Source organism: Diospyros lotus, chromosome 7 (genome assembly GCF_014633365.1).
Source record: "Diospyros lotus cultivar Yz01 chromosome 7, ASM1463336v1, whole genome shotgun sequence".
NCBI lineage: Eukaryota > Viridiplantae > Streptophyta > Magnoliopsida > Ericales > Ebenaceae > Diospyros > Diospyros lotus.
In genome coordinates, this window is record NC_068344.1 from 896,622 (window position 1) to 921,505 (window position 24,884).

Here is a 24,884-nt window from a genome sequence, read left to right on the forward strand (position 1 = left end):
TCACTGGTAATTCTTCCTCTTCCTATTCTCTACAAACTTCATAAATTATGCACCAAAAATCCTGGGTTCTAGATTCTTGTGCCTCAGACCATATAACATCTTTTCCACACTTGTTTGTCTCCTATTGTCCATCTCCTAGTTCAAGAAAAATTACAATGGCAGATGGTTCTCTCACCACTGTCGTTGGTTAATGGGATATTTTTCTCAATAAATATCTCACTTTGAAAAATGTTCTTCACATCCCTAAGTTGTTTACTAACCTTATATCTATCTAGAAACTCATTAAGGACACTGTTAACCTTAGGAATATTAGATTATACCCTTAGACAAGAAAACCCTCTCATAAACCCTCTCCAACACTCTTGGATGCAGTGAAAATTATAAGAACATAAAACATGAACAACAGAAATAGAAATAATCAAGTCACAAACCAAACAATAAGCGCAAGATATATCCTGGTTCGAAATGCCTTTGGCAAACCTACATCCAGCCTTCAAACACCCATCAAGAGCAGTTTTTATTACAAGGAATCAATTAGTACAGCAACAAGAAACATCCTCCTATTCCCGAGTACATCCAACATTCACTCTCCAAGATTTCAAAGCTGTCTTGCACACCAGCCTCTCTCTCTCTAAGTGAATGTATGCTTGGTACAAAAGAAGAATGAGAAAATCTACCCCCTTGCCCTCTATTTATAATAGTGGGCTGATATCCCAATGAATATTATTAGATATTTATAGTTTAACCCCCAAACTATAACTAATTACAGTTTGGGTTACAACTTCTATCTAAAATCTTCGATGACCCTGAAATACACTGCTATAATTGATCTTATTAACCTATACTCTAGACAACATTTAACAAACACTAATTGCAGTGTGTTTTTTCACTCAAATGTCTGTGAGATACAGGAGCATGGCAAGAAGAGGATGATTAGGCTTGCAAGGGTTATAGAAAGACTCTACTATCTTGAGGAACTGGGGGGGGGAGAACAAAAAAAAGGATTCTTCCTCGGTTGTCATGCCTAGCTCAGTCCAATTCAGATCAGTTATGGTTGCACCATTATAGACTCGATCATCCATCTTTCCATACTCTTAAGCTAATGTTTCTTGATTTAACTAGGGATATAGACATTAAAAATTTTCATTGTGTTGTGTGGGAGTTTGCAAAACATAAAAGGGTGTCTTTTTCGTTATCAAATAAAAGATTTGATTCTCCCTTCTCTCTCATCCATAGTGATATTTAGGGTACATCAAATGTTCCCAACATTTTAGGGGCAAGATAGTTTGTCATATTTGTAGATGATTGTACTAGGGTTGTTTGGTTATATTTGCTGAAAACAAAGTCAAAAGTGAGTCTATTTTTTCCGATATTCTATAACATGATAAATAATCAATTTGGGATAGGGATAAAATGGTTTCAGTCTAACAATGCTAAAAATTTCTTTAATCAATCCCTATCAATATTCTTTCAACAAAAAGGTGTCATACATGAATCCTCTTGCCCTTACACTCCTCAACAGAATGGGGTGACCGAGTGAAAAAAATGGACATCTATTGGCTGTAACTAGAGCTCTTCTCTTCCATCATAGTGTCCCTAAACACTATTGGGGGAAAGCAGCTCTCAAAACCACTTCTCTCATCAACAAACTTCCATCAAAAATTCTAGCATCTCGTAGTCCAATCCAACTGTTGGCTAGTTACTTTCTTGATTTTCACATGACTAGTCATTGGTAGCCTAGGATTTTCGGGTGCACAAGCTATATCCATATTCCTACAGTTAACAGGGGGGAATTAGATCCTCGTGCCCTAAAATGTGTATTCATCGAGTATTCTCCAACTCAAAAGGGATATAGGTGTTATCATCCTCCTACAAAAAAAATCTTTTGTGTTTGCAGATGTGACCTTTGTTGAGAATGAGACCTACTTTAAACAATACTTTACCCAAGAACAGAATATACATCTGTCCAATGAGGAGTATCCTCTCATTCTCTCAACCCAAGACATGTTATCATCCCCTCCATCATTTGTTGATCTGAAGGACCCTGTAGGTCTTGTCATCAAGGAAAAATTCCCCCAATACTCCTAAACCACTACAGGTATATTCAAGGAGGCAAAGATTGGAACCTAGCCCTATGCAACCCTCCGCATCCACTACTACTAGTTCTGATCCAATTACAAACAAGAGAGACACTGACAATTCAATCAATTTTCCAGAGCCATCTCCAGGTAATTCCATCACTGATTCCTCAAAATCCTCCGATAATCCTATGAGGTCTATTATATCCATTTTTACAAAAGATGCATCTAAGAGTGATCTTGATTGGCCTATTGCTCTTAGGAAAGGGACTAGAACCTACAATAAACATCCCCTACACCTATTTCTCTCATATTCTAAGCTCTCATCCGCTCAGAAGGCCTTTCTTACCAGCCTTCATACCATTCCCATTCCAAAAAAAAATTCTAAAGCCATAGGGAATAAGCATTGGAAGGATGCCAAAAAGTCGAGATAGCTTCCCTTTAACAAGAATCAGACGTGAGATTTGGTGCCATTGCCTAAGGGAAAGCATTATGTGGGGTGTAAATGGGTGTATACTATTAAATATAAATCTGATGGGTCCTTAGATTGATACAAGGCAAGATTGGTGGCCAAGGGATACACACAGGTATATGGAGTGGATTACTTAAGACACATTTGTTCTAGTAGTTAAGATAAACACAGTGAGGGTGATTCTCACCTTTGATGTAAAGAATACGTTTTTGCATGGGAATCTCGAGGAAGAAGTATACATGGACATGCCACCAGGGTATTATGCAACTACAAAGGAAATTGTAGTGTGTAAACTAAAGAAAGCCCTGTATGGCTTAAAATAGTCACCCAAGGCTTGGTTTGGCAGGTTTACAGGTGTGCTACTTAATATGGGGTACCGGTAAAGCCAAGGAGATCTGACTCAGCGTGTAGCGCGTATGTGAAAAAAATATACTAAAATAAACCCTTGAAAAAATAAACTTCAATGGCCAAAGCTTAGCTTTCAAGAAGACACAAAAACAAGACTATTTTGCTAAAAAAACCCAAATAGATTACTTAAATTTATATTGAGTAAACTTGATTACAACCCCTAACTTCTAGGTATATTTATAGTGTTTGGCTAATCCAAATCCATCTAATATTTGTAATTAAAATCCAACTAGAATCCTAATAGAAATAAATCCTAAGTAAAAGTCAACTAGAATTCTAATAAAAATAAAACCCTAATCAAACATGAAGTAGAATCCTAAATCAAGTAGAAACATGAAGTAGAATCTTAAATCAAGTAAAATTCTAAAACTTAAGAAGTATTAAAATACTATTTGGTACTGTTTTAGTGCTACTATTCCGGTTTGATAGGGTCGGCCTTAGGTCGGGTCTTGATTGGTGACCGCATCAAGATCACACCCTTTTCATCCATCACTTGAACACAAGGAGAGTGACAGTGCTGATTGTTTACGTGGATGACATAGTGGTCACCGAAAACAATAAGGAATGAGTGGATAAGCTAAGATAATGTTTGATGAAAGAATTTGAGATTAAAGACTTGGAAAGGTTGAAAATACTTTATGGGAATAGAAGTGACTCATTCAAAAGAAGGTATTTTTATCTCCCAATAGAAGTATGTAGTGGATCTCCTAAGTGAAACAAGGCTGCTAGGTTGCAAAGCAGCGGAAACTCCCATTGATCTGAACCACAAGCTAGGAGAGGCAGTGAAGGATGATATGATTGACAAAGAGGCTTACCAAAGGCTGGTTGGGAAGTTGATACACTTGGCTCATATTCAATCAGACATAGCCTATGCGGTAGGAATCGTCAGCCAATTCATGCATAACCAGAGGGAATCTCATCTCAAGGCTATCCATAGGATTCTACACTATTTGAAGGGAACACTTGGAAAGGCATTTTGTTCAAGAAAAGTGAGGCCATGCTACTAGAAGTCTACATAGATGCTGATTATGCAGGATCAATGGTGAATAGAATATCAACATCTGGATATTGTACCTTATTAGGGGGTAACCTGGTAACATGGAGAAGCAAGAAACAGAATGTGGTTGTTTGATCAAGTGCAGAGACTGAGTTTCGATCCATGGCCCTAGGTATGTGTGAGTTATTGTGGTTAAAGATATTATTGGAGGATCTCAAGATCGAATGGACAAAACCTATGAGACTTTACTGCGATAACAAGTCAGCAATTAGTACCGCACACAATGTAGTTCAACATGATAGAACAAAACATGTTAAAGCAGATAGGCATTTTATAAAAGAGAAGTTAGATAGTGGGATGATTTGTACTCCCTATATCTCCTCAGGGGATTAGCTAGCAGACATGCTAACCAACGGGCTTCCAGCAGCTATGTTCAAAAGGATGACAAGCAAGATTGTGATGCAAGATATCCACTCCCAATCTTGAGGGGGAGTGTCAGCAACAAGGATTCCTAATCTTGTTCCTATTCACAGAATAAGATATGGAACAAGATATGATTGGCATATTTATTTATGGAATGTATCTTTCAAATTTAGATTGATCGATTGATTGATTGATTGATGTTTTTTTCTATAAGTTGTTGTATCCTAAAGGTTGTATAGGTTTCCTAATCTAGGTTTAGAACCTTTCTTAGAATGCTTTTTAGCAACTTCCTCTTCTATAAAGGAAGCTGGTGTATAAATCAAAGAAACCTCCGGCGAGGCAAATAAGATTGAAGAGAAGGATTTTGGAGTCCTTTCGTGATGGTGCACATGGAAGACAAACCCAATTGAAACTATTTAGAGCTATTGATTTGCTAACTTTATTAAGAATTAGTGAACGCTTGATCTTTATCCCGTTTGTTTTCACTAATTCTTATACTTGTACAAATTACTGAATATAAGCAGGAATACTGGATGGATCCCACCATTGAGTAAAGAATCCTTTCATTCTTTCCTTACTAGATATTCTTGCATTCTCAACTTGGCTAATACATTCTTGATGGAATAGAAAAATCACTTGCCCATGCATGCTTTTTAAGGACACTGCTTTCAAATACATTGTATATTACACCCTCAATCAATGTAACTTTGAGGGAACAATCCAAAATCTCTTTATTAGCTAATTTTTTCTTGCAACAATTCCCTCAAAAATTTCTTGGAGGGAGGCAAGTCTAAATTTTCATGACTGAAGGTAATCATTCTTATTTTCCTTTTTAATGGCTTAGGAAGGATTCTTCTCTACTATCAAAGTCATTTTGAGTTTTGTTACTGATCTATCTTAGCAGGCAACTGGTTTTGGTTCAATGTATAGGATTGACCCCTTTTTGGTGGTTCTTGCTCTCAGTGGGTCGCTTTTAGTTGGCTTTTATTTTGATTTTTTTTTTTTTTAATTTTGGACAAAATAACCACCAAAACTTTTAGCATAAAGACAAAAAAAGAAGGTAAATAGCTCAAACTTCTCAAGAACCAAATGATTCACACATGTATGGTTCGCCGACACAATTAGCTCTCATGTTAACCAGATTTAGAAACGTTCCTTTGCACACGCAATGCAAAAGAAACTCCACATCACAAAAAGTGCACAAAGTTACCAACTGCAAAACAAGTGGTCTTAAATTTGTTCGACATGGTCAAAATTTCAGCACAAGAAGGTAGGAAAACAACACATTCTTCTGTATAAGGATTTCACCTTTCTTGGCTGCTTAGTTTTGATATATTGGCTTATTTATCAATGAAAAAAGGGAAGACAGTGTGTTCTTTATAACAATCACTTGTGACAATAGTAAAAACAGTATTTTTATTACCAAAAAAAACTGAATTTCTACAAATCATAAGGATAATGTATGCATTGCAAAGGGTCATATGCATAGAATAACATACGGATTGTCATTATTAACTTCATTTGGTGTGTGTCTCCTTTTTTTTTTTTTTCTTTTTTGGCAGGTATGGCCTTGTGGGTGGAGGGGGAGATCAATCATAAATCCACTTAGTTACATTGTAAATGAAGTCAAAAATGGTATGCTAATGACATAAAAGAGGAGACAAATCAAAAGAGAATCTACCTTTTCGTATTGTAAGCTTGGTATGAACGTGATTAACCACAGACAAGCTGAACTGAGCATATCTACTCCACCCATATGGCAAAGTAGCAGAATCCGCCACGTCCAAATACATTGACAAGTAGTCAACATTGTTTCCCTTAGGAAAAATAAGCACCCGCCTGTCAAAACCAATACCAATCAATCATCTGAAACTTATTTGGAGTGTGTTGTTAGGATTGCATAGGAAATTCAAATCGAGCGAAAGACATCTACCATTTATAACCTCCAACTATAAAAACCTCTGAATAGTGCTTCCTGGTGTTCAACCTGGAAAAATTCTCAATTGTCCATGTAAACCTGGATGTTTGAGGCTCATCATTTGGTTGGTTCTCCAAGGTATTAGCAGTTTCCGGTTGCGCTATTACTAACAAATCATAAACGAGCATGGCAAAACCAAATCAGAAAATCACTAAAAAACCCACTGACAAACTAAAATCCCAACGTGAGACCAATTTCACTGTAATCGCAAGGAATAAGACCAATTCAAGAGCATGAGCTCAGATGCAAACTCAGGAACATCAAAGATACACTTGTAGAGTGGTTCGAAGCATACTCTCCATGGGCTGAGAACCCTCCAAAGGTTGAGGACCTTGAACAAGTTCCGTATTTGGCACGAGCATCTCCTCGTCCTCTTGCTACAACAGTACATGCCCAGTATGAGATGCATAATCCAACAAACCCTAAACCTAAAACTCAACCCAAAACCCTATCTAAATTCACAACATTTAAGACCTCGAAATCCAAAACTATGGTTAAGTCAAAACATCTCCAAGAGAATCAACACGAAGGACGATCACATATCCATCACAACATTAAAACAAAACAAAATAAAAAAAAAATCAAAATTCAGAATATCTTGATAGAGAGGGAGCCGGAGACGAACATCCAACGGCGGAGGATTCATCATAGTCATCGCCGGCTGGATTTGGCTCGTCGATCGGCCAATGGAAGGACAGGTTGGAGGCAGATGGATGGATGGATGGATGGAGAGAGAGAGAGAGCGCAGTGGTGTCGACCACAGTACCGGGGGCCTCGACAAGGAGAAGTTTGTGTTGTGTTTCGATGGGGATATAATCGGAATTTCGGAGGAAGGCGAGGGCAAGCGGTGGCAAGAAGTGAGAGAGCTATGCCGGTGAAAGGAATGGCCTGTTACGGAGAGACACGTCAGCGTCCAAGTGCAAGCAATGAAGGAAGGAAAGCACGTAAGTGAACACGTGACGTGACGTGGCGGCTGATAGGCGTTTACTATCCTTCGCCTCCACGGCTCTCTGCACTTACGCGGGGCCCGACCCGACTCACCGACGTCGGTATCCGGTACATTATTGATGAAACGGAGCGGCGGTCCATGAGACTCTTCTTGGACCTGCACCCCTGATGCAAATCACGCCACTCTACTTAAAAATGGTTTTTCTTTTCTTAGTTAATTAATATATAAAAAAAGAAAAAAATGAAGCAAATGCCATATTTTAGTGCCTTAATAAGATTTAAAATTTTAAATGGATAAAATATTTAGATATGACGCATGTATAGACAACTCATATATTAAATGGTCAAATATTATTTATTAATTTAAATTATTTTATAGTAATTTGTTTAATGTAACATTAATCTTTAATCTTTTGGTGCATAATTCATCTTTACACTCTGTTTAATTTTTTTTCTAAAAGTGGAGGTTAAGACCCAAAAATAAATAAAAAGTGGAGGAGTTTAACCACAAACATAAACTTATTTTCATTCAACTCTATTTAAGTTATAATATAGTAAACATAAAAAATAATAAAATAACTGCTTCATTATTTGTTATATCAAACACGAGTTATTTCACTATATTCATGAATAATTCCCCTTACCTAATAAAGACTGCAAATTTATTAAATGAAATAAAATGTCAAATTTATAATAATAAAGATTAAATCCCAAATTCTAAATCTTAAATTTACTATAATGATTAACCCAAAAAAGAACATCAAACACGCAAATAAACAATCATCAAAAATAGTAAACCAGCTGGTTGGAGTGCGGGTATCCCATTATATTATAAACATAATAATAAAGATGAGAACAGGCTTTGTATGGGCTTGCAGATTGAGTTAATCAGCACGAGCTTGTTCTACTCAGTAAGACAATAAAACAGCCTTAATTGATCCCTCTACACAAGATGCATCTTATGGCCAATTGCATTTTTGTCTTTAATCTAAAGCACCCTATAAAAAATTAACCCATCAACGGTCTCAACAACTAAACGATTCAAGCGTAACAGCAGCAGCACATAAGATCTCCCCTTGGACCCTGCAACATAAAATTGCAGCACAGCCTATTAGATCTCACTGATTTGCACCAACCATTTATTCTTCTTTTAGCACAATTTATTTCATGCAAGACCGGCTTTAAGCAACATAATATCTAATGTTTTACATGCTCGTTGATCAATTGATATTGACAAACCACGTATTCTGCCAATTGACCAAGATAGACCTAATTGGCGTTGGCGTTGTATCCTTATTGTAGGACGCCAATATAGATGGAGTTATCTTTGCTGGGACTGTACCTCACCACTGTGAATGAAAGCCACCTAAATTGCTCTTGACTGACAATAAGGTACCTCTGATACTAATGCATGGCCCCAACCCAACTCAAATTTTTATTTTTATTTTTTTTAATTGCATTGCTAAGAAACAAGAGCAGCAGCTTCAATGATCAGCTGCTAAGAGCAACAATTGGAATGCAAGCATGGTATCTAAAGCGATTCACTTTTTTAAAGGAGGAAAAGCCACAAAAAAATTGCTGGCAATGCATTTTCTAATAGAAATGGACAATTAAATTAATGCTATAGGAATTTGGTGAAGATGCAAACCTAGTCCTAATGAAGCAAGTTCATCTTGGTGGAAGAGGCTGCCTCCCTCTTCTTGTCCCTTTTGACTGAGGATTGAGTTCATCTTCTCAACAGCTGCAAGCAGATCCTGCAAAATGACACCGGAAAAGCTACACAAATCTACCAAGAAAATGTCCATAGTCCCAAAGTCTATCCAATAAACATGTGATGGCAGGGTTGCTAGTGATAAAATAAAAAAAAAAATAACAAACAGAAAATGATCTATGCAGGAGAGCATCAAAACTAGAATGCTCAAAAGTTATTGATCTAGCATTTTCTTTCCTAAATTCTTCTAAGATCAAAACAAAAAGACAAAGGGATTAAGCACACTAAACTTTGATAAGAAGAGCTGGAAACTGAAAAGAAAAGCATGTGATAAAAGCCACAAGCCAAATTATCAAACCAGTACAACATTTTACAAACATATCATGCCTTAACCCCACTAAGTGGGATCAACCATATCAATTATAAATCACCAATTATATCTAGACTAATCTTTTCTTGGAATGACTTAATCTTCAAATCTCACCAGAAGAACATCCACACTTCTATTTTTACTAAATTTATATTCAATATATTTGATTTCTGAGCTACTCAACTTGCAAATTTTGAATTCTAAAATCTCCCTCCACAGCTCAACCTCGGTACTCACGAATCCTTTTCTCTCAATCACAAATACAATGTCATCTAAAAATAGCATATACCAAAGCACCTCTTTGTGAATGTATTTAGTGAGTTCATTCATTACTAGAACAAAGAAATAGCTCTGTGTACAACCTTGATGTAATTCAATTGTAACTGAAAAAGTCTCAATATCACCTCCATAAATTCTAATATCTGTCTTTGTTCATGATGCATTTTCTCATAGCATGTATATAAGAAATTCAGACTCCTTTCTTCTCTAAAACCTTCCATAAGACTCCTTTGAGAACTGATGTTTATATGGACCACGGTGCAGTAAATTAGACCCAATGGGAGACCCAAAGGGAAATGCTAAGGAAAGCCCAAAGGCAGACCTTAAGGGAAAAAGACTTTGGGCAAAGGGATCCACCCAATGAATACGCATCGGCCCAATCACAAAGCTCACAAAAAGACAAGCCCAAAACCTAAATGTAAAGCATAATGGACAAAATAAAGGAGAGAGCCACAAAGGTGACCCTCTTAGGAGAAGGGTCTCAAGGAGACCCTCCTCGCAGACTACTCACGAAAGAAATGTCTGGGTGACCTGGCAAGGTCTCTCAAAAACTTCCCCGCAAGACATCAACCAAACACTAAAAATGCATCCAAACAGAGGGAGCCTAAGTCACAGTTCATTTTTATGTGTTTTCACTGTGTGATGATAGATTGAATTTGCATTTAGCAGCTGACTTAGTAACCGTGTGTGCAATGTGGGTTGTTGTCCCACACTACCAACAAAAAGTTTTTCTTGTATGAGTGCCCTTAATTAGCTATGGTCTCATATACTTTTGTTTACATTAGTGAATCACGGAACCAAATCTTCCTGCCTCTTGTGTAGAAGTGTTAGTTTTGCTTTAGTTTTTTTCACTAACATTCTTCAAGTGGCATGTCTTCTGCTAGTTTTTCCCCCAGATCCATTTCAGTACCTGAACTATTATTTCATTTGAAAAACTCTCAAACTGTTCAGAACTGAACCTTGGTTTTTCTTTAGGCAGGACACTTTAGTTTTGGGTGGCAATCTATCTATGGTAGATCAGTTTGGGTTCTTTGTTGAATGGTAGTGAACCAATCCTTATGAATTCCCTTACTGCTCCATTGCCAAAACTTTCACCATTCCTGCTGCTGGTATAAACCTTCCCTCCTGCCTACCTCCTCCACCAAAGTCACTGTGACCATTTCTTCTTTTCCATGGATTTTTACTCAGAATTGTTGGTTGACGTTTAATCTTGGGATCTTAAGACAGTAATTTATCAATCAACATATTACCGATGTCAGAATGCATCTTGATATTTTACCTGCCAGCCATCTTTACCCATAGTGCCTCCAGTTTAGACTTAGACTTCAACTTTTGGTTAAATGTAATATATTGCTGTTCTAAAATGATTTTCTTCTTAATAATAAAGAGGAAGTTAATTTCTAGAATGAATTGGATGTTGTATGAATGATTCACCAAGTAAATCTTATTCTTGCTAATCTAACGTTCACAGATCTCTCACTCTGTTATGGATTCCTTGACTAGCTTTGATGCCCTAAACAAATGCTAAAAGCCTAAAACTCATTAATATTTTCATCACAAAAACATTTTCTGTAAGTCATTTTAGGCAGAGTAAATCAGGTAGCAGTCAGTCCACAAACAACACAATCAATTATGAAGCACTATTGGGAGCAAGATAAAAAAAAAATAAAACAATTCACACCAAATTCTGCAAAGCACTTGTTTAGCGCCACTTGGATTTCAGAAAACAATTTTTTTGAAAACTATATTCACGTGCATACCAAACACCCAAAAATAAGATAAAAAATATTTTACATCCAAATAAATGGAGCCTTAAAAGCACCATCAGTTTGGCTGCACACCGCTAACATCAGCTGCACTAAGAGATTGTTATTGCTTTTCTTTTCCTTTTTCTTTTTTCTTTTTTCTTTTTTCTTTTTTCTTTTTTCTTTTTTCTTTTTTCTTTTTTCTTTTTTCTTTTTTCTTTTTTCTTTTTGAGTTCATGTCAATTTCTATAATAAGCAGTGTTCTCTAAAACCTATAGAACTTATATGGTTAAAAATTCAAATCTCGTGTTCTAGTTCGAATTCTTCCAAACCTGCCAAAGTGTCGAGGCCTAAAATAAGCACTATATTTGGGTCAGAATGGCCCAACTTAACTAGCACCACAAGTCCATGGAGAGAATACATTCTTACATAATCTTTTGTGAACTAAGACACATCCGATGTGCAGACAATGTAAACAAAGAATAATTTCTCAGCCAAAAGTAGTAGAAATCTTTGTTGGTAATCTTTTACAGAATCTTCATACTAAACCAGATTTTAAGATTGAGAAATCATAATCAGTGCAATTCAACATTACTTGCTTGTTCAATTACATATAGAAGTCAGGAAAATTAAATCTTTGACACCCCAAGCATTTGACTCTCTATGACAAACTTTTGTGAACTGCATTTTTTATAAGTATTCAAAAAGCTATTCTATGCTCAATCAAATTACTGACACCTTTTTTCACTTACAAAGCAGTACGACCAACAACATATGTCCACTTGAATTACTTGCACCTAACAGTGAGAAGTGGCAGTGAGAATGGATCATCTATCTTTGACATTGAAACTTCTCGATGGTTCCTACCAATGCCCCAAGAAGCTTCTGCCTTCCCACAAAGGGGTTCGGAATGTACCTTTCATTTCTAAAACTAGCTACCAAATAAAATTTATCACATATAAGCTTTGGTGGACAAGGCAAAGGGTGCTTTTCCATAAAAACTTTCAATGTATGTGGATGGTCGATTTTCCACCAACAATCAGGGGGTGTTAGCATCTTTGTAGATCCCAAAAGTTATTCAATATTAAAGTTCATCATTCTAAATAATCTTTGAACTCTTCCAGAGCTCTGATCAAACTCTAATCTGCATGCTTGAGCTGTCTTCCAATTCCAATTTAGTACAAAATCATAGTTCTCAAAATGTAGTATTTTGATATCCGCAAGATATAAGAAAGTAGCAACTCTGATTAAGAAGGCCTACAAAAATACAGAAGATATAATTCAAATGTGGACATATTCTAGCGTGTCATGGACTTAGAGTTCCCAGTATCAGAACATAAACCAGCAGAAATACTGCCTTTGACACTTTCACAAGATGCCATATCCATGTAGGACACTTGTACATACACAATACTTACAGAGCGCTTCTAGACACGTACTGCATCACAATGACTTTAATTTATAGATTAACGTAACAAATATTTGCAATTGGTTATTGATATGTTGAGTTTTAAGCTATGAAATGCATGATTTAAATTAAATGGTAGCATCTTGCATTTTCTTCTTTATCTTTGAATAAGAAACAAATGCCACATATAGAAGTACAGAAATTTCTTTTCCTGATGTGTCATGTCCACAAATTTCCACAAACAATTTTTTTGGCCAGTCCATAGTATTCTGACTGCATCCACGTCAAATGTCCATATGTATGCTTCTTAGCATACAACACATCATTATTGAAATTCAAGCTTTCATAATGACATTTTTAACGGACTAGTATTTTGGATAGATCACTCACATCTTAAGCTCATCAAATGCCCCACAAGTTGGAATGTTAATATAAATTACGCTAATTAATTTCCATATGAATTAAAGGAGGAAGCTGTGTGGAGAACAGCTATATCACAGGAGACAAAAAGGAAAACTTCTTACCTCCCATGTTGCTAAGGTTTTCATGTATGAAGGAAGACTTTCGTAATCATCCATTGTTAAATTTATTATACAATGGGGTGCTCCAACAGATTTCTGCTCATCCTCCACATCACCTAGTGTAATGGCAAATACCAAACAAGTTACAATTAGATTCTGGCATCTGGTTTGCAACAGACATGTTAAATAGCGCAGTTAAGCCAACTTGAACAACTGATACCCAACCAGATTGTACCTCCATTTGCTTCAAACAACTGTGAGCCAGGTCCATACTGTTTCTTCATCTCATTTTCTTTTCTCTTATGGAGGCTAGATATTAGAAACAAAAACAAGATGAGATGAAACAACTGAGAAGCCAATAAAGATTTAAAGAATATATCTAAGAACTTACTTCATTGGCTCCGGTAAAGATACATCTGAGTTATAAATCTCACTATTAGCTGCCCAAGAACATTGAAGCACAAATACAAACAGACGTATTAAATAGGGAGAAATGTCAAAGACAGGATTATTCTCTTACGGAATTCGAATAGTAAGAGGTGAAGGCTCAGTTAGACATCCTCAGTGGAAAAGCAAATGCACCGTTTGAGCAAAGCCATCAAAAAAAATTACTAGCTACCAGTGTAATAGATGGGGTAGGATGTTTTAAAATGATGCATTAATGCGTCCAATTTTTCATTATAACTTGGAAAATGGTTAGTATCAGTTCATTCATGATGACAGAATCCTGCACTACATGATGTGTAAACTGAAACTCAACCTTTCAATTTCCATTAACATTCCAAATCCAGTTTGAAAAAGAAATGTTCTCAAATTAATAGGCAAGGCATCAGTTCCTGACCTTCAGATGCTATAGTGGCAAGACAGACATCCGAAAGTCCAAGATCCTTCAAGCTCAATGAGTCCTCCAATCTAACAAACTTTAGGAAGAACAAAAGTCAGCATGTCATCAATATAACCATGTTGTGGTTAGCCCAGAACAAATACCCAATCTAGACATCTCTTGCCGTTCATAAAAACATAGTAACTACCACCTACAAGGAACAAGGGAACATCTAGGCTAAACAAATAGATAGAATGCTTATTGATCTTCTCAAAATAACTTCCACTTGGAGTCAATTTTCTTTACAGCGCTAAAGAAAAATTGAAAAAGAACATCAAATAATTTCCTGCTACCATGCAAACAGAAATGTTAAGGACATTCAAATAATTTTACTCTCTACATTTTTCCTAGATTTTCTCTTGGGCCAGTGACTAAAGCAAGAAAAGGATACAATGCGTCTGCACCAGCCGTCTTCAACTCTGACTCAATTGGGGCAGATGGATCTTCAGAGGTCTCATCTTCCTCATGCATTTCAGGTTCTATAGACCAAAAAGGAATAGAAAATAAACACCAACGCCGAAACCAAATTGAACATAGGGTTTAGGAGGCAGACTGTACCGGATACAAAGCCAACCCTGCTGAAACAGTCCTCGAGCTCCGTAAGATCAGCCTGGTTCTTCTTGTAGAGCTCGCTGCAGTGACCCAACAGCTCCTCAAACGACACTGTCCCGAAAGACATGGACTCGAGTAAATTGAGGTCGGTGGTGGTGGACGCCACCCGGCGGTTCAGGCATTGCACAAAGGTCGAAGAAGCAGAATCTGAAAGATAAAACGATGAAAGAAAAATACAAAGAGAAGTCGAAAAAGAAAAGTAAATAAGCTTGCTCCATGGAAGAACAAAGGGAAGTGAATACTGAAAGGAACAAAGTGAAATTCCCGTGAGATTATACCGAGAGGAATAGGGCGGCGTTCCACCGATTGCTTGAGAGCGTCACTGCTGTTCTGGAGGTGGTTGCAGAACAGAGCCAGTGATTTGCATAATCCGCCGATTACGGGATCATCCATTTCCAGATCGCTCTTTCCTCTTCCTCTGTGACTCTCGATTTTGAATTTATGTGAAGGCTCCAGAGGGGTTGGATTTGAAAATCCGCGACTACGTAGGATTATGTAAATGTTAATTAGCAAAAAGGGGCAGAAAGGCGTCTGTAGCTCAGTGGATAGAGCGTCTGTTTCCTAAGCAGAAAGTCGTAGGTTCGACCCCTACCTGACGCGTTGTTTTTTAGCTAATTGCTACTCTATCTTTTTGCCTTTTACAGTTTCTACAAAAATGTTTGGAAGCTCTTAAATTTTTTATTTTGCTCAATTTAGCTCCTCAACGTTTGGATTTTGGTCAATTTTAAGGGTGAATTTGAGCCAAAAACTAGAGTTTGAGAGGTAAAGTGAACCAAAAGCTATTATTTTAGGGACAAAATGATCTATTTTGAAAAGTTTAGGGCTAAATTTGAGTCAAAAAAGTTTGAATAACTAATTTGATTAAAATTGAGGGATTAATTTGATTTTTTAAAATATTATTGTTTAGAAAACTAAATCGATAAATAAAATTTTTGGACTTTGGTCAATTTCAAAAGTGCATTTGTGCAACAAAAAAAAAAAAACTATAGTTTGAGAGGTAAATTGAATCAAAACTAATAATTTTATGGGGAAAATAAACTATTTTGAAAAGTTTAAGGGTGAATTTGAGGCCAAAAAAATTCAAAGCTAATCTGTCCAAAAATCAAAAAATTGAGAGACTAATTTGGTCTTTTCTTTCTCAAAATATTATTATTATTGCAATAATTTTATAAATAAAATTATATTTTTGTTTTATTACAATTGAGCACAATGTTTGCATAATCATTTCTAATAAATAAATATCGCTTTGAATATGGGAGAAACAATTTCTACTTTTTTTGTTTATGCGTTTTCTAATTTTTTGTGGAAAATCACCAATCTTCGCGATCAATGTTAATAGAACACCATCGACCAACATTTGAATTGACTATAACAAAAAAAATGATAATAATTATTCAATGACCAATGAGCGAGTAAAAGAATATATAATAGTCTACATTATCATTGTCTTCTGCACAAAATAAGGCCCTTGTTACATTGCATCTCCACATCACGAGATAGAAATGTTGAATCTGTCAAATCTATTAAACAAAGTCAAAAATTATAAAACAATAAATTATAAAACAACGGAGAATTATGTGTAATTTTTCTAGTTATGTGTAATTTTTCTCTCTTAATCGTCGTACACATAAACAAGCCGAGATCAATTAAACTTGTGATAAAAATAATTCTGTTCTCTTTTTTTTTTTTGGTATTTTCATCTTGAATTGTTGATGAAGTACCTTGAAACTATTTCCATGTCTTTATATTAGATGGCGCTTCCAATTGAGTGGCCAACAACCTTCACTACTGTTCTCTTCAATTGGGAGTTTGTGTTTCATTTGTGTGGCTCAATTCAAATTTGGTACTACCTTATCTTCTTGTACCTTAAAACTTATACCATTTTATAGTAGTGATGTAATTATACGTTCACCATTTCATAACAATAATATAAATTCACTTATTATAGTTTTATACAGATAAAAATTATAAATTCTCTTAATCATCATAATACTTAAATAATTAGTTAGTCGATCTCAAATGTCTTCAATATCTTTTTTATTTTCCAATAATATTCTTGATACATATTGATGGAGAAGTATTCTTAGAAGAAACATGTATCCTAAAATATTCAGATTTAGGGCAAGTTAAATATATGCAAGAGATTCTAGATCTAAGTCAAGATTTGATCCAAGCATTCTAAATTCAGGTAAGAAACTCGATCCAAATTCCTAAATCCGTCTTGATCTAGACTTAAATCTTTATTTGTCTAAATCAACCCAAGGGCCAAAATTTAATTGTCCATGTGATACAATCAAGATATTTCTATTACCCGATAGTATGAAAATTTCAAAAGGAAAGTAAGTCATTGATTACATACTATTACTTTGCTTCACCTTTAGTATTGAAATTGGCTTGATCGTTAGAAGATATATTGGGGGAGATTGAGTTTTATTTTTACAAATCAAACAAGTTTTGGATAAATTTAGAGTTGAGAACAACTACAAAATGCACTTGATTATAAATGGTCTTATTGGTGATCGAAACTGACCATCTTTACATATGCTTAAAAACAAATACATAACAACCAAATTTTTATTTTTTTTTACCCAAATCTATAACCTTTAAGTCATAATAAATAAGATCCACTTTACAATCAAGAGTCATTATTAATTAAAATTAGCTTAAAAAATAAAAAAATAAACTATAATTATATGTATAAGATTCATTTTACGTAGCTTGGACTACTGTTTTGTCATAATCTCTTTGGACACTATAGTACTTATATATATATATATTATATTATGTTCTATTGCACTTAATTCTGGGGTCAATGGTTGAACACAACTTAGCCCGGTCACCACACGTGGCTCCCATACTATTGCCCTTAATTTGAGTTTAGGATAAGGGTAAACTATATATACACAATATAGTTTAACTTATTTTAAGAACACTTCCTATAATTTAAAATTGGCACTAGAAACTCGTGTTCATTTCTTTACACCCACATCACTTCCATCCAAATTAAAAGGATTTCACTCTATTTGGGTTCGTTCCAAATAATATGACGAATTAATAGGGTTTATTCCATTGATTTGGATTTCTTTCAAATCATTCAAAGATCTAGAATGAACTTAAATTGATTTGATCATCTGCATTATTTTTTTTTTTCTTATGTTTCTCTCTTTTTTTATGTCAGTTTGAGAGAATTAATTGTTGATGACTCAAGGATGATATGTTATTTATTAGTTAAAAATAACTGACAATCATATTTATTTATTTTTTTAATTTAAATTTAATTTTGATTTATTATAATTTAATTAATTAATAAATATTTGACATAAATATGAATCAACTTGACACATTAATATTTGACATAAATATTAATTAATTAAATTAATTAATTTTGATTTATTGCATAATTTTCATTGTTATTTATTGTTGCACCGATTTAAGGAGAAATAATTAAAATTTAAGTTCATTTTAAATCATTTTATATTTGAAATGACTTAGTATCTAGATTAGTCATTTTGAATCAAGAAAACAAATCTAAAACGATTTGAGTTCTAGATCAATTTGGAAGGATTCATTTTCTAGATATGAAATTTTAGAACTAGAAAGAGCAAACCCGAATGCTTGGTGGCCAATGAATTGGTATCTTCGATCTTCTTCTTCTTCTCATATCTCTCTCTTTGCATCAGCTTTAGAAAATCGTTGTTGGTGTTTGGTGCCAGAACATATCGACTGCTGATCCTTTTATTTTTCTTGTTTTGTAGTCTTATTTTATTTAAATTTAATTTTAAATAAAGTTATATGAAATTTATGCTATTAAGAATGTAATTAATTCACTTTAAATGTGATGTGCCCCACACACCTGAGCTTATATACATAGATATGTCTCCCCCCCCCTCCCTCTCTCTCTATCTCACCCCTGTCCTCGCCGCCTATTTATACCCTCCTCCGGCTTCTTTGTTTCGCCACCTCCGATCAATTAATTGAACCAGAGAGAGAGAGAGAGAGCGAACCAGCTATTATGGGTTCTCTTCCTCATGTGGTAGAGGACTGCCAAGGCATCCTGCAAGTGTACAACGACGGCTCCATCGTCCGCTCCGACGACATAGCCTTCAACATTCCTGTCCACGACGACGGCTCCGTCGTCTGGAAAGACTGCCTCTACGACAAACCCAACAACCTTTATCTCCGCCTCTACAAGCCAGCTGTGGCGGTTAATTCCTCCCCGCTCCCCCTCCCCGTCGTCTTCTTCATCCACGGCGGCGGCTTCTGCGTCGGCTCCCGTACATGGCCCAACTGCCAGAACTGCTGCCTTCGTCTCTCCTCCGGCCTCCACGCCCTGGTCCTAGCCCCCGACTACCGCCTGGCGCCGGAGCACCGGCTACCAGCCGCAATTCTCGACTCTCTCAACGCCTTCAAGTGGCTCCAGGCTCAAGCAGCTAGCGCTGGCTCTGGCGCCACGAGAGAGATTCATGAGCCGTGGCTGCGTAATGGCGGCGTTGATTTTGAGCGGGTTTTCATAGTGGGAGACTCCTCCGGCGGGAACATCGCCCACCACATGGCGGTGGAGCTCGGGTCGGGCTCAACAGATATGGGGCCGGTGCGTGTTCGAGGCCATGTGTTAATGGCTCCGTTCTTCGGTGGGACTGCGAGAACAAGATCAGAGGCCGAGGGTCCACCCGAACAACTCTTGAACCTGGACATCCTCGACAGGTACCTACACCTAGCTAGCTATCCACATAACAATATTCCAATTAATTACCCATTCATAATTAATCATCTCTTAATCACAAATTAAGGATCATGCATGCATCCTTGTCGTCATATATATACATATATACAGCGTGCGACCTGTACGAACCAGCCAGCACCGCAAATAGTGAAGATGATGATGGCAAGTCGACGTTTTGTCTGTCTCTGTTGCTTTGGCTGCGACCTGCGATTGACGAGAGAATGCACTACTTATGGAGGAGCTATCTAGCTAGCTAGCTAGCTCCTCCTCATCAAACACTTGCACAGCGACACCTGCTACTACTCCCATTGGTCTTGCATTTGCATTTTAGACCACCCATAAACAAATTAACACAACCCTTTTCTTCAATAATTAATTAGAAAAAAAATCCCCCAAGCTCCTGCTGGTGATTATAAATAAAATATGTATAGAGATAATCGATGCATCTATAGCTAGTCAACTCTTAATCCATTAGGCGTGCCTATTCCTGTGCCTGTGCTTGTACGTGAGCGTGACAGGTACCCAGCATAGCCTACACAAGCCTTAATTTGTGCGTTTCCCTCGTAACTAAATCATATTATATAAATCATCAAATCCACTTTTACAAGATTTTGTAGGCCCAAAATCACCATCCAGTATTCTTATAATTATTGACATCAATTATATGTTTTGATTTCATTCAAGGTTTTGGAGGCTGTCACTACCAGTGGGGGAGACTGCAGACCACCCATTCGCTAACCCATTCGGGCCGCTTAGCCTGCAACTGGAACCGCTAGCGTTCGACCCAATTCTGGTAATTAACTAATTTCTTTATTATCTCTTGAATTTAAGTTAGTTGGTAGATCATATATAGGGTGTCGATTTGCGTACAGGTGATGGTTGGAGGCAGCGAGCTGTTGAAAGACCGGGTCCATGACTACGCAGCCAGGTTACAGAAGCTGGGGAAGACGGTGGACTACGTGGAACTGGAAGGGCAGCAACATGGATTCTTCACCAATGAACCCTTCTCCCCATTGGCCAACACAGTCCTGCAGCTCCTCCGAAATTTCATGGCTGCCAACTCCAATTAGTATTCAGTACTACGTACGTGCGTACGTACTGTTTAATTTGGTGGTTTGCTTTCCATTCCATATATATATATATATATATACACTACTTTTGTAAGTGAGAATAATGTTCCTCGATCCCAAAAATGTATACTAGCTAGCTAGCTATCCACTGGAATGTATAATGTTAAATGTATACTAAACGAATGGCCTATTTGTTTAGTAATTTCATGCATGTTTTCATAGATCTTATCTTTGCTATAACTAATTATCATTCTCTAATCGGTTGGTTGTTTGGATGGCAGTTATATAAGGACTGGTTTAAGAATATATATATAATTAATCACTTTTTAATTAAATGATGATGATCATTAATTACGAGGGATACTTAATTACAATTTCAAAGAATGAAAAAGTGGTGGCTTTTGGTGCCGCCGGGGAGGAAAATGGCAGCTTCCTCTCATAATTGATTGTGTGAATGTGCACGCATTAAGACACTTTATAAAGCTAGCTATATATATCTAGCTTAAAGTGTCTAACAAAGACTTTATTGGATCAGATAGAGATAAATGATGGGTTTGGATTCTCTAAGACAGAATTTAAAAATTAGATATTAATAATTACCATTCAAAGTCAACAAATGTTATCCCTTATATTTAAAAGTTAGTGACTTGAATTTAAGATATATAAAACTATTACGGATCACGGATGTTATAATGTAACGCTAAACTACAACTCCAATAATAATCTTAATCTTAATAATTAAGTTGATAGCACATAACTCTATATGATAAAATTAAATAGACACGACAAGGTAGCAAACAAATAAAACGTCACCCTCAAAAAATGGGATCACCTTTTTGCATATAGTGGGGGGTAGAGGCCTAGTAGTGGTGCATGCACCAATGCTCATGCTCTCAAGCTCATGATCATGCATGCATGCTACATAATTAATACATGGACATAATTAACAATAATATAATACTAATAATAATAATAATAATCAAATTATAATTTGATGAATGAATGAATGAATGCTTCGTAGCCCCTTCCCAGTTCCCACCACCACCTATTCCCTCCCTCCCCCCTCACATCCTTATCATTTTATTATTATCATGGAGACTTACACTGAATTTCAAGCATTCATTATCATATCCTGGGACCTTTGGGAACGGCGACCACTGACCAGTGACCAGTGACCCCTGACCACTCCACATAGCCGTCCAGTACCCTTTCCCCATCACCCCCTTTATTTCCATGTAATGCCTGCATCTGTCACCATCCAACCCCTCCTCCTTGCACATTCAATTTTCACATGTTTTTTAATATATATATATATATAAATACAAAATATAAAATATCACTATAAATATTAAAAATAATTAAGTATTTAAAGAAATTATTTAAAAGGATAATAAATAATTAATTAGTTAATCAATCAATTAATAAGGGAGACAAAAAAATTAATTAATTAAGCTATTGAGGTGAAAGCAAGAGAGGAGGTACGTGCGTGGTGGCCTTGCTGTCCACACACCACAGTATCCTTAATAAGGGGAGGGCATGAGCAATATATGAGAGTCACATAATTAATTAATTAATTAATTAAGCTGCTGTCATTTTTGTCAACTTTTTGGAAGAAATCATTATCTTAAACCAGTGATTGATTACGGGTAATCCACTTTTCCAACTTGTGGTTGGGCTATCCATCCATATATGAGCCCCATCACCATCACCACTAATTCATTTGAATTTGAGTCAAATCCCTTTTTTTATTTGTCTTTTATATATTATTATATTTTTTTATTATTATATTTTTTTATTGTTTTAATTATATTTCTAAATTTATATTTTCGAATCAATTTAATTTCTGTATTTTAATTTTTTTATGCGTGACAATCAAAACTTTTTGTTGTTTCAATTATACCCTTATATTTGTTTTTTTTAAATTAATTTAAATCATATATTTTGACATGAAAAAAATAAAAAGAAATTAGTCAATTTAATTTTTTTTATATACCGAAATACAAAAGTTACATTAACTTGAAAATACCGAGATATATTGTATAATCATAACAACAAAAAATTCATATGATTGCCACACAAGGCCAGACCTTTCATAAGGCCCATGAGGCGGTTGCCTTAGGGTCCATGAAAATTTCACTGTTTAAGGGATCATAAATTAGAATCTCCTCTTTGTAAGGGCTTATTGTCCAAGCTTAACCGCCCACCCCATCCCCCTCTACAGAGTTTCGCCCCTGTCCTTCTCTCCCTTTCACTTTCGTTGATTCATTTGTTGCCTTACATTTCTCGCTTCGTCACTCCTTTCGTCACCATCGCACTCGCTTTCAAATCTTACTGCTCCATCGCTCGTTGTCTCTCTTTCCTCTTGTTGCTCAGTCGCCATTTTCGCTGCTCTACTTAGTCGCTCGCCCTCGACGGCTCGCCTCGCCCTCGTGGCTAGTGGCTTGCTCTCCGTCACTCACTATTTCTCTCTCGCTCCATTGCTTCATCATAGTTTGCACCCTCGCCGACTCGCCCTCCGTCGCTTGACCTTATTGCCGGTGGCTCGCTCTCGTCGACTTACCTTCGTGGTCGATTCAAGGGGCCCATTTTTATATTTTACCTCAAAGCCCCAAAATCCCAGGTACAATACTGTTGCCACATGATAAAAAAGTCAAATACAAATATTAAATTGACTTGAAAATACAAGTACAATAATATAATGAAAACATTGAAAAATTTGTATGGCAAAAATATGAATTTGATCATTCGACGTATATAAATATACACAAAAATATTATTTCAACGTTTCAAATTAATATTTAGTGTGATATTTTTATATAAATGTATGATATTATATGTGTAATTAATGTAGAAATATCGTACCCAATCAAATGTGACTTTTAAATATCTAAATAACATTTTGAAAATATATATGAAAAATAATTAATAATGCGGACCAGCTGCTGCAACTTGTGATTCCACTACAATAGTTAGTGGGTGGCTTTGGCTTTGGCTGATCCGAAATTCTAAACTAATATCATTCATTCCACACATCACACATGCATGCCAATATCCCCCCCCATCCTTATCCAATTATATATATATATATGCTTATATTAACTTACACCTAAGCTCCTGCTTAATTATTGCTTAAGCATGGGATTTGTAGTGGCTTCAGTCCCCATCCATCACTCTCATCACACACACACCCCCATCCCCCATCAAATTAATCAACTTCACCGGCTTCATTCATTCATTAAACACCTACACCTATATATTAATTAGATATACATACACGCAATCAAATAGTATTTAAACAATTAAATTTAACACACTCTCTATTATTTTTTTATGTTGATTAGTAAAAATATCAAATTTAAATATCTAAATAATATTATATATATATAATAATATTAAGTTGGTTTATTAATAAATCTTATATATCACCCTTCTCATCTTATACTTTCTTAATCATATATTAAGAATGTTATTATAAGTGTTAAATTTAAGTATTTAAATAATATTCTTATATATATCTATATTTTTTTTTACTATTTTTTAAGCTTTGGGTACGTCTATATTGGGTTTAGCAATGTAACAGAGTTGGGTGATGTTTGGAAAAAAAAATTTAGCCATACTTATATTTTTATTCTTATATTTTTATATTTTTTTATATGATTATTTAAATTTTTTATTTTTTAGATTACACCCTTAAACTTGTATTTTTTGTTCAATTTAACTCTTGTACTTTATCATTTTTTTTGTCTAAACTCAAATTTTTTATTGTTTTGATTATATCTCTAAATTTATATTTTCGATTCAATTTAACTCATGTACTTTGATATAAACAAAGTGTGATGTGTATTTTGTCGTTTTACTTTATCTTTTTTTTTATAGATAAAAGTATAGAGGTTAAATTAATTCAAAAATATAAGTTTAAATGTGTAATTAAAATAACAAAAAGTTTAATAAGTTACCACAAAAAAAATTCAAAATACAAGAATTAAATTACTCGAAAATCATATTCAGGGTTGTAATTAAAATAATGAAAAGTTTGAATAGTCACAAAAAAAAGATGAAAGTATAAGAGGCAAAAATATGAATTTTTCCAAAATTGAATGTTTCAAAAATATAAATTTTTGATATTTAATTTTAATATTTATGTAATTATAAATATTTTTTAAATAGTTAAAATTATATATTTATATAATATTACCTATATATATATATAGAGAGAGAGAGAGAGAGAGAGAGAGAGAGTGTGTATGGGAGGACCAAT

At 35.4% G+C, this 24,884-nt stretch overlaps 3 protein-coding genes and 1 non-coding gene across 6 annotated transcripts in view; 2 read left to right on the forward strand and 2 right to left on the reverse strand.

Annotated features, from left to right (window-relative positions):
* LOC127806700 (ubiquitin C-terminal hydrolase 12-like) overlaps positions 1–7,180 on the reverse strand; it is a 50,082-nt gene extending 42,902 nt beyond the window's left edge. Inside the window, exons 1-4 of one of the 2 annotated variants that reach the window (XM_052344155.1) lie at positions 6,982–7,180; positions 6,652–6,733; positions 6,312–6,462; positions 6,060–6,217 (exon numbers count right to left, since the gene is read on the reverse strand). In XM_052344155.1, coding sequence (XP_052200115.1) covers positions 6,060–6,217; positions 6,312–6,462; positions 6,652–6,733; positions 6,982–7,011 — 421 coding nt within the window. In that variant the 5' untranslated portion in view covers positions 7,012–7,180. The remainder of the gene's footprint in view (positions 1–6,059; positions 6,218–6,311; positions 6,463–6,651; positions 6,734–6,981) is intronic. The other variant, XM_052344154.1, reaches the window with a different exon arrangement.
* Positions 7,181–8,097: 917 nt separating this feature from the next.
* On the reverse strand, positions 8,098–15,247 carry LOC127806707 (uncharacterized). Of its 2 annotated transcripts, none has more exons than XM_052344165.1 (9): positions 15,112–15,247; positions 14,780–14,980; positions 14,613–14,700; positions 14,180–14,250; positions 13,730–13,778; positions 13,574–13,647; positions 13,342–13,454; positions 8,953–9,058; positions 8,098–8,387 (listed from the first exon to the last, which is right to left on the reverse strand). In XM_052344165.1, exons 1-9 carry the CDS (start codon positions 15,224–15,226, stop codon positions 8,293–8,295), a joined length of 912 nt encoding a protein of 303 aa, XP_052200125.1. In that variant the 5' UTR covers positions 15,227–15,247; the 3' UTR covers positions 8,098–8,292. The 2 variants fall into 2 exon arrangements, with proteins under 2 accessions (XP_052200125.1, XP_052200126.1); XM_052344166.1 differs by having other exon boundaries at positions 13,574–13,637; positions 13,729–13,778.
* A 113-nt stretch (positions 15,248–15,360) lies between these two features.
* On the forward strand, positions 15,361–15,433 carry TRNAR-CCU (transfer RNA arginine (anticodon CCU)). The gene has a single exon. It is a non-coding gene; the product is annotated as a tRNA-Arg (tRNA).
* Positions 15,434–18,713: 3,280 nt separating this feature from the next.
* LOC127805860 (probable carboxylesterase 15) lies at positions 18,714–20,847 on the forward strand. The gene is made up of 3 exons (XM_052342672.1): positions 18,714–19,537; positions 20,241–20,349; positions 20,429–20,847. Exons 1-3 carry the CDS (start codon positions 18,846–18,848, stop codon positions 20,624–20,626), a joined length of 999 nt encoding a protein of 332 aa, XP_052198632.1. The 5' UTR covers positions 18,714–18,845; the 3' UTR covers positions 20,627–20,847.
* The last annotated feature ends 4,037 nt before the right edge of the window (positions 20,848–24,884 follow it).